We start from the raw sequence: 14,578 nt of genomic DNA on the forward strand, positions 1-14,578 counted from the left end.
TTACATCAATCCTGTCAGTCTCCAGCACACCTCACATGACCCCCTTCTGGCACGCACAGAACGCCTTGGCACTCCACCACGCCTGCTGCAGTTATTTTCATCATTCTTATGCAACAGTACAGGGCATTCTGTTTCTCCTTTCATGTATAAAGTCGAACAGTTGCACCCTGCACATACGTACATAATTTTTAGTCTGTGATGTGTACAGCACAGTCAGATTGGTATCAATGTCTCCAAATTCATCTAGAGTCACAGGACCCATCACACCTGCAGACACAAGGAATTAGTTAGAGGGCTTGCATTTTGAGAAACACAAATATGGGGCAGGAAGGATGGGATAAATAAAAGGATTTCTGATACTTAGGATATGTTTCTTCTTCAGGTACGTGCTAGATATGTATCAGCTCAGTGTGGTGCTTTTAAATTTCTTTTAATACCACACTACACTTTTTCTACAAAATCCAATAAAAAGTGTTGAACTGACAACACTGAAGAGGAAAGTCTCCCTCTAGCTACAACAAAATATATTTGTCAGATTTCTTCAGCATACTAAGAATGTCAGAATCACCTCCCTTGAAGAGACCATTTTGGAAGTGAGAAGCAAAATAGTCTGTTTCTACCTGCAGTTTGAATCTATCAGCAGTAAAGGAAATACAAGGATACTTTCATTCCTTTTATTCTTTTGAAAGCTCTAATAATAATGTTTTTACTTCGTTCTTTTTGCCTTTAGCCTCCTCTCTCTGTACAACAGCAAATGTGCACATTGAGAAATTGCCTGTGTAGCACATTACAATGATTTTAAAGTGGAACTTCCCAAATCCCTCAGCACAGCTTGACTTTGCTTTCATGAAGTCAGTTAACTCAACATGAGCACAAGCTTAGCCAATATCCACTACTCCTGAAGGTCTCACCTTCATTTTCCCCTTTTTTTATAAGAGGATTTTTTTATCAGCTTCAGATTGTCCTTTTGCTGCTGTTGATGATGACTTGTTTTATTTCTCCTGCATTCAGTATCAGCATTATTTTAGTTCAGCAATTACCTTCTCCTTTTTCACCTCAAAAACTGATGCTAACTTTTTCATGGTCTACCTTCTTAATATCAAAATAATTATTGTATGAAATCTCTACTGTACCAGACTCCATCACAAGAAAGAATGAAGGTAGTTCAACACCTATCACTTTCAGAATTTTTTTTTAAACTAAACCTATAAATTATGATGAGCATTATAGTGCTGTATTTTGGATGAGTAAAAACCTTTGTGCAACTTAACTTTCAAACTTAAACAGAAGAGATGAGTTTAGTGACATTCAGAAAGGGATGCTGTCTCCAGAAGGAATCAGTAAACAATATTTTTCTAGGTATTAGATACCATGGTTAAAGCAAAGATAAGCCTGCAACTTTTCCTATCTTAGGAAAATTTGGGAAACTTCTACACACAATATTTGTTGAATGTAGGTGGGGCATATACACAAAACTTTGAGTCATCATTTTGGTACAGATCTCTGATATGAAACAACAACTGGGACTATTCTCCCAGAGAGGTAATGTTTTTACTTCTTCACGTAAGTTTTGCCTCTGTCTTTTCCTAATGATTGAATTCTGATATTTTAAGCCCATGGCCTACAAAACAAAAGCCCACCAATGCTAGACAACCTGTGAGAGGAACAAGAAAGCTGACTAAGAAGAGCCAACACACTGTCAGCTGGCCTATACCCACACTGCAGGCACCCAGGCCTACATGGCTTTGTAAACAGGAAAAGGTTGAAACTACTTCATTAAAGCTCAGCCAAGTGACTTCAGAGTCATTTTGAACATCAAATACTGAAAATAACATCCTTGTAAAAATTATATAAAAAGAAAAAAGTCTGTGAATAAAACTCATTGAAAGGCTTGGACTAGTTTAGGGTAGAAGTTACTTGTCCTAAGAGAGTTTAGAATGAAATTTTTTTCCCCCTCTTCAATTTAGTGAACCCTGCAAAGGATGGTACTTTTTTTTACCTTCAAAAGTGGTATTTCGGAATTCATGGATTAAATTGAAAGGTGACATTGGGCTTTGTGAGATGACAAATTTCTTGACACCATGTCCAAACAGCAACACTGCATTAAAATAGCCAGCCAGAAAGTCATCTTCCACCTAGAACAAAAGAAAATAAAAATGGCTGTTTGACAGTTCCTGTTTCTGCCATAAAGCTATAATAACCTTGATTGGCTCCATGTGCCAGAAACTCCAGCATAGAAGACCAGAATCTGCTGAACACTGAGTGAGTAGATGGCTGATGCCACATGAGTGTTCTCATTTCAAAAAAGAAAGGCAAACAAAATATATTATTGATGTATGAAGACACGAAGGTGATGAGAACTTAAAAGAGGCCAATCTACAGGCCTGGCATGCTGATCCTGGTGCAAGGGATTCAAGAAATCCTACACCATAGGTTCCTGGCAGTTCTGCTTTGCTAAGTGTGTCCCAAAGATCCTGGCTTTGGATTACAGTTTCTGTGCAGATAATTGTAGTGCCAGCAAGTTTGGGCTTCCCAACGGTCACAGCTCAGGGGCAAGGAGCTGTGCCAGAATTTCCAGCAGCCTGCCAGAGACCTGTCACCCAAAAAGCATTGAGCCCAGGCTGAGGGATCTAGAAGCCCTGTAAATCCAGCCAGAAGCTTCAGGCTGCCTGCTGGAGAGCTGGAGCTCAACACCACAAATCCTGGGAGAAACTCTACATGAAGGACCTGGTTCCTGGGCAGATGGCAGGAGTATCAATTTCACTAAACAAATACAGCATTTTCATAGGTTCTGCTTTTCTGGAAATTAAAAAAAAACCCCACTTTATTTCCTATGGAAAAAAAAAAGGTTCCTGTTTTTGAAGCTTATCTGGAAAGCCACTGGAAAGAAACTGCAACGGTTGTCATGTCTTAGACATATCTGCACAAATTAGTCAACAATTATTAGTTCTGAACTTTCCATGCTCACATCTCAATTACATGTATAGCTCTTTCTTGAGTGATGCCTTGCAGCTACATGTAAGTGTGTCAGTCACTCAGATGTGGATTGGTAAAAGCAATTGCCTGTAAGTCTCCCTCATGCCCTGTGAATATGACACTTGCAGAACAAATTAGAAGTTTGAGTTGAACTTCACAAAGCAGGAATATGACATCCTGCAGATTTGCCTTATGATACTATATTTTGACATCATTACATCAGGACAAAATACCATCCTGCAATAATATAAAGAAATATCAGCTTAGAAGCATGACAGGGGATGATTACAGCTGCATTTTTAGTTTTCATTTCCTCACACATGAACAGGAATGAACCAAATGCAATAATCAGATATAAAATAGCGCTCTTACCAGGATGTTGTCCTCCATCTCTATGTAGTCTCTAATTACAGTATTGTAGCTGTAATTAGCTGGTGGCAGAGTCAGAACAAGTACGTTGCTCATGTAATCAGCTGAGATGTTCTTCTTGAAGTACACATTACTGCAAAGCAAAGCACAAGAACCCCATGAACACTGAACAACAGGGTCAGTAGTATCCATGATAATCAGTCACCTATTCCCAACAGCTCTGTTATTTAACAGGTTAAAACAGTAGTTCTAAAAATAAAATTTCATCATGCACACAACTCTTTATATCATTCATTCCCTGATGCTAGCTTTTGTGCTGAAATATATTAAAAGGTAATATCAAGGTGATCTGCCAATCTGACACTCAAAGGTTGTTGTGAACTATGGTTATTATTGTCACTGTTTGCTTTCAATCCTGTTTATTTCCTTTTTTTTTTCAAGTGGAGTTTATATTTATTAAAACTCAGTTTCTTTTTGGAATCTGCAATCATAGTTTCTTCATGCTGCTGTTCCTGTCTCTGAGCTCTTCTGCACTTGTTCCTCTAATTTTGATATTTCCTGCTAGAATTGAACACAGCAGGAGTTGCACTAAAAGCATTTAACAGGAGGGAACGAAACAATCACAGAGGTGCAGAGAGAAGATTATTGATTCATTTGTTTAATTCACTGAGATAGGAAAATCAGAGGAAATTCTGTCAACTTGAAAACTCTGCTAAACAAGCAGAAGAGGTAGCTTTCAGGTATCTTTGGTTTCATCACCCTGACAGGCCATCTTGGAAGTGCTTCACAGATTGGCCACCACCAGATTCACATGTTAAAGAAGAATTTTGGAATAGATATTAGAGTCAACTGGCAGCATCTGTCATTGCTATAGCTAGATTGAGAGAAAGAAAATTGTGTGAGCCTTCTCTCATTATTCATGTTTGATCATCCTTTTATTTTGTCAGTCAGTACTGATTGGCCATCTGATTGGATTCTTACACCAGAGCCCTGTACCTGCCTTTCCCTGAACCTTCTGACTTTTACAATGAACTTTTCGCCCTGAAGAATTTCAAAATGTTTTTCATCAGGCTTGGACTGAACTAGCCAGTTGAAAAGGAAACCTCATTAATCTCCACCAGACTGGATAATCCTCCAGCATCCCACCTCTCTTGAGGGAGACTTAAAGACTGTGTTTGTGTCCTGCTTGCCAGACACCTCAGAGCTGAAGAAAATTTAAATCTATCACTTTTTCAGAGGCACTTCACTTCTGGAGAAGCATGGGACTTTGCCTATTCTCCCTCCTACAGCTTCAGTTTTCACCTAATACATCTGTCTGTATTTTGTTGGGTTTTTTTAAAGAAGAATAATGTGATTTGAGATACCCAGCAAAATAAGGGGTCTGTAGAAAGTTTAAGAAGGGCAGCATATTAAAAAGCCTGAGGCAGCTGGGTATATCAGAAGGATGCATAAATTGGATGCATAAATCACAGCAAAGGACCCCCTAATCAACCTCACCTATTGTAATGCAACATTTATACCTACAACACCAGTGTTAGAGCACTCACATACACTGTTCCCATTGTGCATTTGCAAAGAAAAAGAGTTGAGGCCAGCTGCCATGGGGAAAGCAAATGGGAATTCCTAATGCCTGGATAAAATTGTGGAATGCAAAACCTCTTAAAGGCACTTCTGAAAAACAGATATGGTGAACTTCAAAGCATACAGGATAGAGAAGATCCTGTTAAAACCTGAACAGGATCCACTTAGGAACCAAAGGTTAAATCTCTGAAATCATTAACCCAGAGTTTCTCAGAACTGACCTGTTATGGTCACCTTTAGACACAAGAGCTGGGAAGTCCCACTGGCCCTAGAAATTCATGGAATCTTTTTGCTACACCGACAGTGGAGTAACATGTGTGTGTGGGCACACACATTTACCTTGCATCCATCCATCCATCCATCCATCCATCCATCCATCCATCCATCCATCCATCCATCCATCCACACCACCAGCACTGCCCCAGGGAAGTAACTTACTCCCAGACTGTGACTTGCTATGGCAACTGGGACAATACCCAAAAAACACCTGGTTTAGGTATCTACACTTAGTTGTACCGATGTAATCTCTGCCATGTCACTTAGGTTTAGAGCCAGAGATCAGCTCTCAGTCCTTGTATATAGCCAAGACTTTTGAGGATACCATTGGTAAAGCCAATTTATGTCAGATGTCTTCTATAAAGAGTTTTGTAATTAGCAATGTTAAGAAAAAATGTAACAATAGAAAACCTAGGTTGTATGCTAAGAAGCTTCTCCGAGAAGTTATGTTTCTGTGGTTATAAAGATGTTGAAGAGATAGTTATAAAGCACAAGAGTTATAAGCTGGGAGAACAGTTATATCACATAAATAATTTTAAAATTTAATAAATGGAGTCTAGAAAAATATACTGTAAATCCTATTTACATAATTGTCTGGTTAAGCAGAGTGTATGAAAAAACGTACCATATCTCAAACGGACCATATCTCATGGCCATTCTGACTTCGGACTCTGTGCTTCTTTCATGGTTTCCTGCACTGAGGAGCGCACAGGAAGGCATTAAACCTACCTGCTCTGTTGCAGCCTTAGAAAAATATTGTATGAACCAAAAGGAATTTTGTAGAGGATGTGCCATGAATTAAACACTATGCATGTTATATAAGTGGCAGGACATGAGGAAAGATGGCAATAGAAAACATTTTGTGAAAGAGCATTTCTTCAACAAAACAGTTCCACTCAGACTATTTCCATGACCTATATCCATCAGCAAATTGCAGAGTAAAGAAGAAAAACAAAGGTGATACTTTACTTGAAGAGATCTATCAGGATTATAACGATGTCATTATCCACCTTCTCTGTCCCTAGGTCTGAGCTGACGTCCTCTGGAGAGCCACACATGATGATCACTACAGAATGGGCAAAAATGGAGACAGACTGGTGAGATTTACGGACAAGAAGAGGATGTTTGCCTGCTCCCCATGTTTGAGTAGCAGGCAGTAGAGCAACTCTGGGCTAAGGCACATTATCTGTGCTGTACTGGGGCCCAGGCACAGAGCTCCAGCCTCTCTGCAGTAAAACCACGATATCCAAGGGGAAGTGGTAAAAAGGTGCTTCAACACCTGCACCATTTTCTGTCTGATTGCACCAGAGCACTACCATTATCCCATTCAAATAAGCATTAGGAGTTGTAGTGCCATAACAGCTACTCAGTATGAACATTTCTAGGTTAAATGGCCCCTTCAAGTAACGATTTCATTAGCTTGCTTACTCTCACAGTCACTTGGCCTGCTGATACCAGGTGCTTAGTCTTAGGAGAAGATGAGGTACTTTTTCATTCATTTTTCTAGTTTAGATTAATCATTTCCAGAAGTGCCCCTTGACAGCAAAATGAGGTCCATAAATGTACCAGGGCTGCAAACACATGAGTGATAAAGAGCTTGCAGTATCTATATTCTTGTAGTATTTAAAGCCCTTCTTAGAGAAATTGTGATCCCTGGATTTCTGAATCTCTCACAAAAAAGAGCTTGTGCTTAGATGGGATAATTTACCCCAAAAGCTCTCTGGAACCAGGATATTCCCCCATATTTAATAAGGATGAAGTGAGGAATCTAGGAACTTTATGCCATTTTATATTTACATCCATGTAGAATGGTATATCTTTGTTTCCACTATTGCTGGTGAAAGGCTTTCCCTACAACCTAACTAAGGGGTGGGTTTGAGTTCCCTGGAAAAGCAACTCACTTGCTGGCACAGTGCAGCCTCAACCCCTCCTTACCATTGCTCTTCCGGTTTGGATTTTTCACAGTTTTTCTAAGCAGCTCTGGAGTTCTCAAAATATCTTTGAACTTGAGTTTTTCAGAGAACTCTGTGATTCCAGCATCTAGAGCATTCATGTACCTGGCACAAGGGAGCAAAGATATGGTCAGGAAATTGCTGACTCCTCACATTTTCCTGAATCAACCATAGTGCAAGATAGGCTGTTCAGAGCACACAAGAGTGTTTATAAGCTGGTATGAAACCTTTTCTGCAGCAATAAAAGTGAAAGAATCAATGCATGGCATGAAAGATGCAGAAATGCTTGGAAAGTCAGCCAGAGGTATTTGAGCATGGTTATAGAAAGGGTGAATTTGGAAAATGCAATAATCTAGTAAGACATTAACAATTAAGAAAAAAAAAATCAGGGATATGAGGAAACTGCAGGAAGTGAGACTAACAGGGAGGCAGAGCCAGGACACTCTGCTATTTAAGACATCAGTGGTAATGTAAGAAGGTACATGTGAAGGTCCAAAGGACTAAACAGGAACTACAGAAAGAACTGAGATAAAAACCACACATGTACTCCGACTGCGAGAGAAGCAAAGGAAGAAAAGCAGCAGCAAGAAACCTATGCAGAACCACTTAAAACTTGAAGGGGAAAATGAGCTCAGCAAAAAAAGCAAGCAAGTTAAGTTTGCTAAAAGATTAAGGAAAAACAGTCAGCTCCTGAATTTTACTCTTCCTTCAACATGTTATTTCTGAGAAGAGTTATTCTATCTGAAATAAAGTTAATGCAGAGGGGAAAACAGAAGAACTCTCCTTGTTTTTACACTACATAACCTTTGATCTACAGCACTGAGATCTCAGTCCTATGAGCTACTAAGTAACTTTTGCTTCCTTCTTTTCCTCAGGAACAGAATCATTAACTGCTAATTTATAGAAACATATGCATAGTTGAAACCTGATTTTGCTATCTCTGTGGGTATTCATTTATTTTTATCTGTATATGGGAAAAAACAATTAGCTCATACAGTAATACTTGTGCTTTAGAGAAAATGGATCTTTTTAAATTAGACTTCAAAAACCTTCACGTTGACAGTTTCTATTAAGGCAGGATGACATGCATGGTTACAACTAAATTAGGATGAAAAGTGGGTAGAGATACAAAATTAATTTTTTTGTTGTTAATTCAGCAATAAACGGACTTGTACAATTCTAAAGTCATAAAGAAGGTCCTGGTCAGAAGCATTAAAAAAAGTGAAATAAGAAATGCTTGGAAAGGTCAGAAATAACTTCCATGCAATTATTTCACTGAAAGGTATGAAACCTGCAGAATTAAAGGGATTTAGCTAAAATGTGTGTAGTGCATTGGCAATTACAGCTGCAAAGGTGGAGAAGTAGGGACTGTAGTAAGAGGTGAACAAAGTGCACTGATATTTCAAAGCATCAAAGAGAGGTAATCATAGCAATTATATCATGTGATCAAGTTGCTATCTGTACTAAGAAAGAAGAAGGAAAAAATAAAAGTCCATAAATACCTACAGAAGAGTTAAATGGAGATAAGGTTTTAGGTCTCCTAATTCAGAAAAAACTCTTTTAGTTCTGTATCCAAAACATTCCATAAGTATATGCTTCTATCAATCTGAAGCAAACACAGTCATAAATTTTGCTTAGAATTCTGCAAGTCTCTCAGGTTATTAATTAGAAATACATATAATAGTTATTTCCATGAACTCTTTGCTACCTTTCAGCTACATTTATAAAATTAGTAGGAGAAATGAGATTTTTTTAAATTAATCAGCTTTTTATATCCCAAAATTTGGAAAAAAAATCAAAGTAGCATAGACACACTCACATGAGCGGAAAGTTAAATCAGACTCAATAACAGAAAAGTATAAATACTGGTATATTAAAGAGTCTATTTGTCTAAAAGACAATGTCTATTTGCCTTTGTTTTCAGACAAGGAGAAAACCCAGCATTTCTGAGAACCAAGCACAGCCTGATGTTTCAGGTCACAAAATGAAAGCTGTCTCCTCTGCTCCGAACTGGTGAGAATATAGCTTAAACTCTGCAATCACTGTGGTAATTTTGCTTGAAGAAATTTAAAGTTTGAATTTTGGAAATAGTGCCTATGGATTGAAGCCATTAATGTGGAGAAATATTTTAAGAGCTTAGTAAGACTCCTGACCTAAAAAGGCATCTATGGGGAGCCTGTGGAGGAGCCCCTCATGTCACACTATTTATATTAGGAGGCTGTAAACAAGTATTTTCATCACAGACAACATGTGGGTTATGTTGTCCAAAGGAAAAGCAAAGGATTGCAAATATTTAAAATAGACAGTGAAACATTCAGGTAAGTGCTACAGCTAGAAGCTACAATCCATCTTTTCTTTCTCTCATTCCTTGGTAGTAGTAAGGCACCTTCCAAAGTGTAGGACTGAGAGAACACTTTGCAGAAACAATGTCTGAGGGTGGAGACAGCATTTATCAACAGCTGGGTCAGAGGTGGATCCAGATCTTACCAGAGGCATGCCTCTGAGGTTTCAGTTCTCTTGTAAATGTAGACAGATTCCCAGGTCGTGGTTTTGAATGGAAGCTCAGAATGTCTCCAAAAATGAAAGAAGAATTGGTTCAGTTTCCTGGCTGGGGTCAGAAGGCGGGTTAGGTTTTCTTTGTAGTCACAGGACAGTCCAAAACTCCCTACAGAGATCATAGGCAGCCTCAGTATTGTTTCAAGTCTGAAGGAAGAGATAAGAGGACAAGTCTGAACAGATTGCTGTTGCACCAAGGCAGCTACCGATTTCCATCCTCACTTCCGTCTCCTCTTGTGCCCTGAGTTAGTTTAACACAATTTGAACCTAAACCAGAAGGTTCCTCAAGGACACAAGCAGATTTCAAGTCTGTATTGCTACCATAAAAAAGCCCGGTTGAACTGCTCTAGGCATCTTCTCTCACTGTTCCCAGTTCCCCCTGCCCTTGTGGGTACCACACACCATTCAGCCCCAAGGGCTGTGACAGCAGTCCAAAGGCTCAAGACAGACTTCTGCAACCTGGCTGCCATTACCATGGGATGGATTTAATCTCCTTATCGGGACAGTGCTGCAGGGTGACAGCTTTTTGCCATCAAAAAAGCTTTACTTCTACAATTCAAAGGAAAAATCTTTTCGTTTCACAAAGGTGTATTTTAAGAACTGTGCAACAGCAGTAGTCAGGGAGAAAAAATTAAGGCAACCCTCTGCTGACAAGGAATTTGTAAAACAAAGATCATTTTATACACAGAGACAGTAAGATTTTAAGGACAAAAGTATATTCCTGGATGCTGCAATGTTATCAGACTAAACTCAAAATGCTTTTGTTCTTGTCTGCTGTTTTCTTATAACAGGGAATTTTGCCTGCAAAAACCACAGCCGTAAGAGTTGTTGGCATTATTGTGACAAAATTTTATTTTCCAGGTAAAGTTCACTTACCCAGTTACACGGATTTTACTTATTGCAATAGAAACAGACATACATGATGTAATATATAATGACAGGGAGAATATTTCACTAATTAAACAGGCTTTTTTTTTTTTCTGACAGACTTAGAAGAGAATAGATTATTTCAGTTAAAAGGGACTGACAAAAATCATACAGTCATGATTATTTCAGGACCAACCAAAAGCTATAGCATGTTATTCATAGAAACATAGAATGGTTTGGGTTGGAAGAGTCCTTAAAGATCGTCTAGTTCCAAACCCCCTGCCATGGACAGGCACACCTTCCACTAGAGCACTTACTAACTGCATTGTCCAAATGCCTTTTAAACTTGACAAGCTTATTAAGGTATGATCCATCTCTCTAGGAAGCCTGTTCTAGTGTTCAGCCATGCTCCTGCTAAGAACATGCTTCCTAATGTCCAACCTATACACACAGCTTTGAATCATTCCCACTTGTCCTGTTGCTGAATCCTAGGAAGAGATCAGCACCTCCCTCTGTACTTGCCCTTCTCAGGAAGCTGTAGAAAGCAACAAGGTCTTCCCTCAGCCTCCTTTTCTCCAAACCAGACAAACCCAGTTCCCTCAGCTCTTCACAGGATATGCCTTCCAGCCCTTTCACCAGTTTTGTAAGCATTCAAAGACCTTCACATCTTTCTGAATTTTGTGGGGCCCAGAACTACACACAATGCTCAGGGTGAGGCCGCACCACTGCTGAGTACAGCTGGATAATCACCTCTCCTGACCAGATGCTGTCTGATGCACCCCAGGGTAGGGTCTGCCCTCTGTGATGTCTGGGCACACTGCTGACTCTGGGGGTGCCAACCAGCACCCCCAGATTCCTTTCTGCCAACCAGCACCCCCAGATCCCTTTCTGCAGGGCTGCTCCTCAATCAATCATTCAACTTACTGTCAGGAATTAGCAGTTTCCCTACTAAAAGTGGGCTTTGGAAGGGGATTTTTTTTCCACCTACCAAACAAAATGGCTATGCATAAAAGTCTTACTGCCTTGACTGTAGACCTCAAGGTGTCTGAATTACTCTAAACACCAATGTCTCTGCAGGTTTGTTGCTCACAAAACAACTTTGTTCAGCAGCTGACATCTTTAACATCACAATATAAGGGGGAAGAATTGGTACTTACGAGACCATTTGGTAGGTGGCATAAGTGCAAGCAGGTCCTATGACAGCACAGCCAAGTGTGCCATTAGCCTGCAAGGAATCAAAAAGGGTCATTTGGGAAAAAGTAGAGGACTGGCAGAGAGAGGACGATGGAAGAATGAAGAAATTTGTAGGATATGAGGAGTCACAGAATTTACCTAGCAAAAGCAAGAGAAGAGAGGAGCTACAGAAAGTTTAAAAGAACATAAAGGGGAGGAGGAAAAAAATCACTGAAAGCCAAAAAAAGATAGAGTACGACATTTGTTAAGACACAGACAGCAAGTAAGGATTAAAATATTGTTATAGGTGCACATTTGAAATTAAACACCCCAGAAGAGTTTGCATTTGCACCACCTGAAGACAGGGTGGTTGGTATTACAAGGTCCTGTGTATCAGAAAAATTATTACAGAAGTGTATATGAAACTAGTATTTAAAAAAATCCTTCCATGACCATCAAATGAGGCCTGACCTTCATCTTTGTGTTTCATGAGGGACAATTTCTTAGCAAAGACTAGAGTATGGTCATAGATTAGTAGACTTAAAAATTCTCATTGGATTGACCAAGTTTCACTCAGAGATGTGAAAATCTTCAGAAACTCAGCTTCTTGTAATGCAACGATTTTAACTGAAGCTTTTCCTCATATGAAAGTATTCACATAGTTTCTCTCACGTGACATCTGTGATTTCTAATGAGAAGCAAGCACTTCATCTTTGCCCTTTGGGCATAATTCCATAACCACTTCATTGGTAACAGTGCCGGCCTAAGGATTTCTCTACCCACGTCCCCATCCTCACCACAGCTCTCTCTTTTGTGTATTGTGTAAACTGATGGTGAACCAGATCAGGATCTGATCCAGTTAGAAACTGACCTTTTTGCTCTGCTTGGGCTGTTTTGAGTGTTTGAGTTGCTGGTTTGGTTTTTTTAGTTAATTGTTACTTCGGTTTTTTTTTTAATGGATTGCTCTGGCTGTCTGACCACACAAAGAGTTGTGCAGATATAAAAAGGAGGTAACTTAAGCATAGGAAAAGGAGCCAAAAGCTGAAGGCAGTCTCTGGAAAGTATTCATAGAATCTCTCTTCAGTATTTGCCTACTTCTTTTCACAAAACATACAGGAACATCTTCTCTTTAAAACACTTCTCTGTCAAATTTCTTTGGAACTGAATAGCAGGATCAAAAGTTAAGAAGGAAAGACAGAGACACCCACGCATACCCAGGCAGAAGGAAAGAAGTCTGCTACTCACATAAATGTTTTTGATGAGCTCCACACCTTCACAGGTGCTAGTACGGCATGCTTGGGAGACATAGAATGATGAAGTGAAGGGATGGAAGGTGGCATTCACTGTAACATTTTCTCCTGTAACACAAATAGAAAAGCAAAAGCATCATGAACTGCAGGCAACCACTAATACACTGTTATGCCTCTCCTTCTGACACAGGTCTGAGCAGACTTATATACTCTGAGGTCTCCCTGCTTCTGCAAAGTCTACCTACGACATAACCCCCTCTACTATGGATGTGACTGTGAAGTCCACTCCAAGGTGGACTGCTGACTTCTAGTAAAAAGTACTTCTAGTGTTGACCTTTACTAGACAAATTTTTTAAGGTTCTGTAAGAAGTAACTGAGACACCACTTTCCAATAAAATTGGACAAAATCTCTTAAACTAGAGGGCAGGTAGGGAATAGATACTATTTCTTTTATTATTTCCTTGGAATCTCTTTTTCCCATGATATTCTAGAGAGTGACAGTAGATTGGTGATGTTGACAGGAGAAGTAAAATATCAAAATAAATAAAAGCAATATGACTCTAAATGAAGGAAAATATGGACTGCAGATTCTTCACACTTTGGATTGTGATGCAATCAACAGACATGGTCAAGAGGAAAATTATTTTCAGAAAGTAGAGGCTGATCCAGTCAGGAGAGGAAACAAGGGCAACCCAATTACTGCACGAGATGGATTACTGGTCTTGTCTGATCCAGTTTAATAATTTCCACATTACCAAACCCAGCTGAACATCTCCAGAGAAGCATGCAGGAAGAGTCTGCCCAAACACCATGAAAATATATATGGTTCTGCCCATTTGTAGAGGACTTCAATTTATACAAAGAGAGGTCATTATTTCCATAAGATCTACATAAGATGGGCAAGCAAGGAGTCTGTCTGAGAAGCACCTTGCTAAAGGTCAGATGAGTAGGAAACTGTGACACGAAGTGTGACAAGAAATCACAGGAAGAGAGGGGTAACCAACACCCATTGGCTTACCTGTCATCTGGAATTCCTTTCGTACCCTTTCCAAGGCTTGTTCCACAGCTAACCTCACACTATCAGTACTTGATGGGAAATCCGAGTAATTCATGAGCATCACATTGATCACATAACTGCTGTTGCTACACCGATTTGGACCCGCTTGCTTCAGCAGCTGCAGTGAGGAAAACAAAGGCCAAATGGCCAGCACCAATACCAGTTCCTTCATCATTGCTCAGTTTAGACCCATTGTGTGTGCTCTCCCACTTCTTTTTGTCTTCTAACTCTCTTTCTTTCAGATACTCTACATTGATTTTGTTCCTGGATAGAAAGAAAGGAAGAGATTTCCACTCTGTAGATTCAAAGACAGGCTGTGCGATCCTTCTCTCCTGCACTTCCCTATCCCCTTCCCTGCCTTCACCTCTGCCCGTCCCTCCAGTGTACTAGGTGGCACTTCAAGGTGAAAAACTAGCAGCAGCAAAACTCAGGAAAAGAGAGAGGCTAAAGGTTGCTGAGAATGTTTGCTCATGGAAAGGCTGAGGCTATAAACTGAAACATTACCAGAAACCTTGCATGAT

The 14,578-nt window shown here is 39.6% G+C and overlaps 1 protein-coding gene across 1 annotated transcript in view; it reads right to left on the reverse strand.

Moving 5' to 3' along the window:
* The window catches only part of GUCY2C (guanylate cyclase 2C), a gene marked incomplete at both ends in the record, with an annotated part of 43,514 nt that extends 29,285 nt beyond the window's left edge, over window positions 1-14,229 (reverse strand). The window contains 9 exons of the mRNA XM_084206926.1: window positions 182-267; window positions 2,000-2,135; window positions 3,349-3,478; window positions 6,172-6,268; window positions 7,138-7,259; window positions 9,642-9,857; window positions 11,735-11,802; window positions 12,996-13,108; window positions 14,019-14,229. Coding sequence (XP_084063052.1) covers window positions 182-267; window positions 2,000-2,135; window positions 3,349-3,478; window positions 6,172-6,268; window positions 7,138-7,259; window positions 9,642-9,857; window positions 11,735-11,802; window positions 12,996-13,108; window positions 14,019-14,229 — 1,179 coding nt within the window. The remainder of the gene's footprint in view (window positions 1-181; window positions 268-1,999; window positions 2,136-3,348; window positions 3,479-6,171; window positions 6,269-7,137; window positions 7,260-9,641; window positions 9,858-11,734; window positions 11,803-12,995; window positions 13,109-14,018) is intronic.
* Window positions 14,230-14,578: the final 349 nt, after the last annotated feature.

The sequence above is a fragment of the Fringilla coelebs genome (genome assembly GCF_963513975.1).
Source record: "Fringilla coelebs genome assembly, chromosome: 5".
Lineage (NCBI taxonomy): Eukaryota > Metazoa > Chordata > Aves > Passeriformes > Fringillidae > Fringilla > Fringilla coelebs.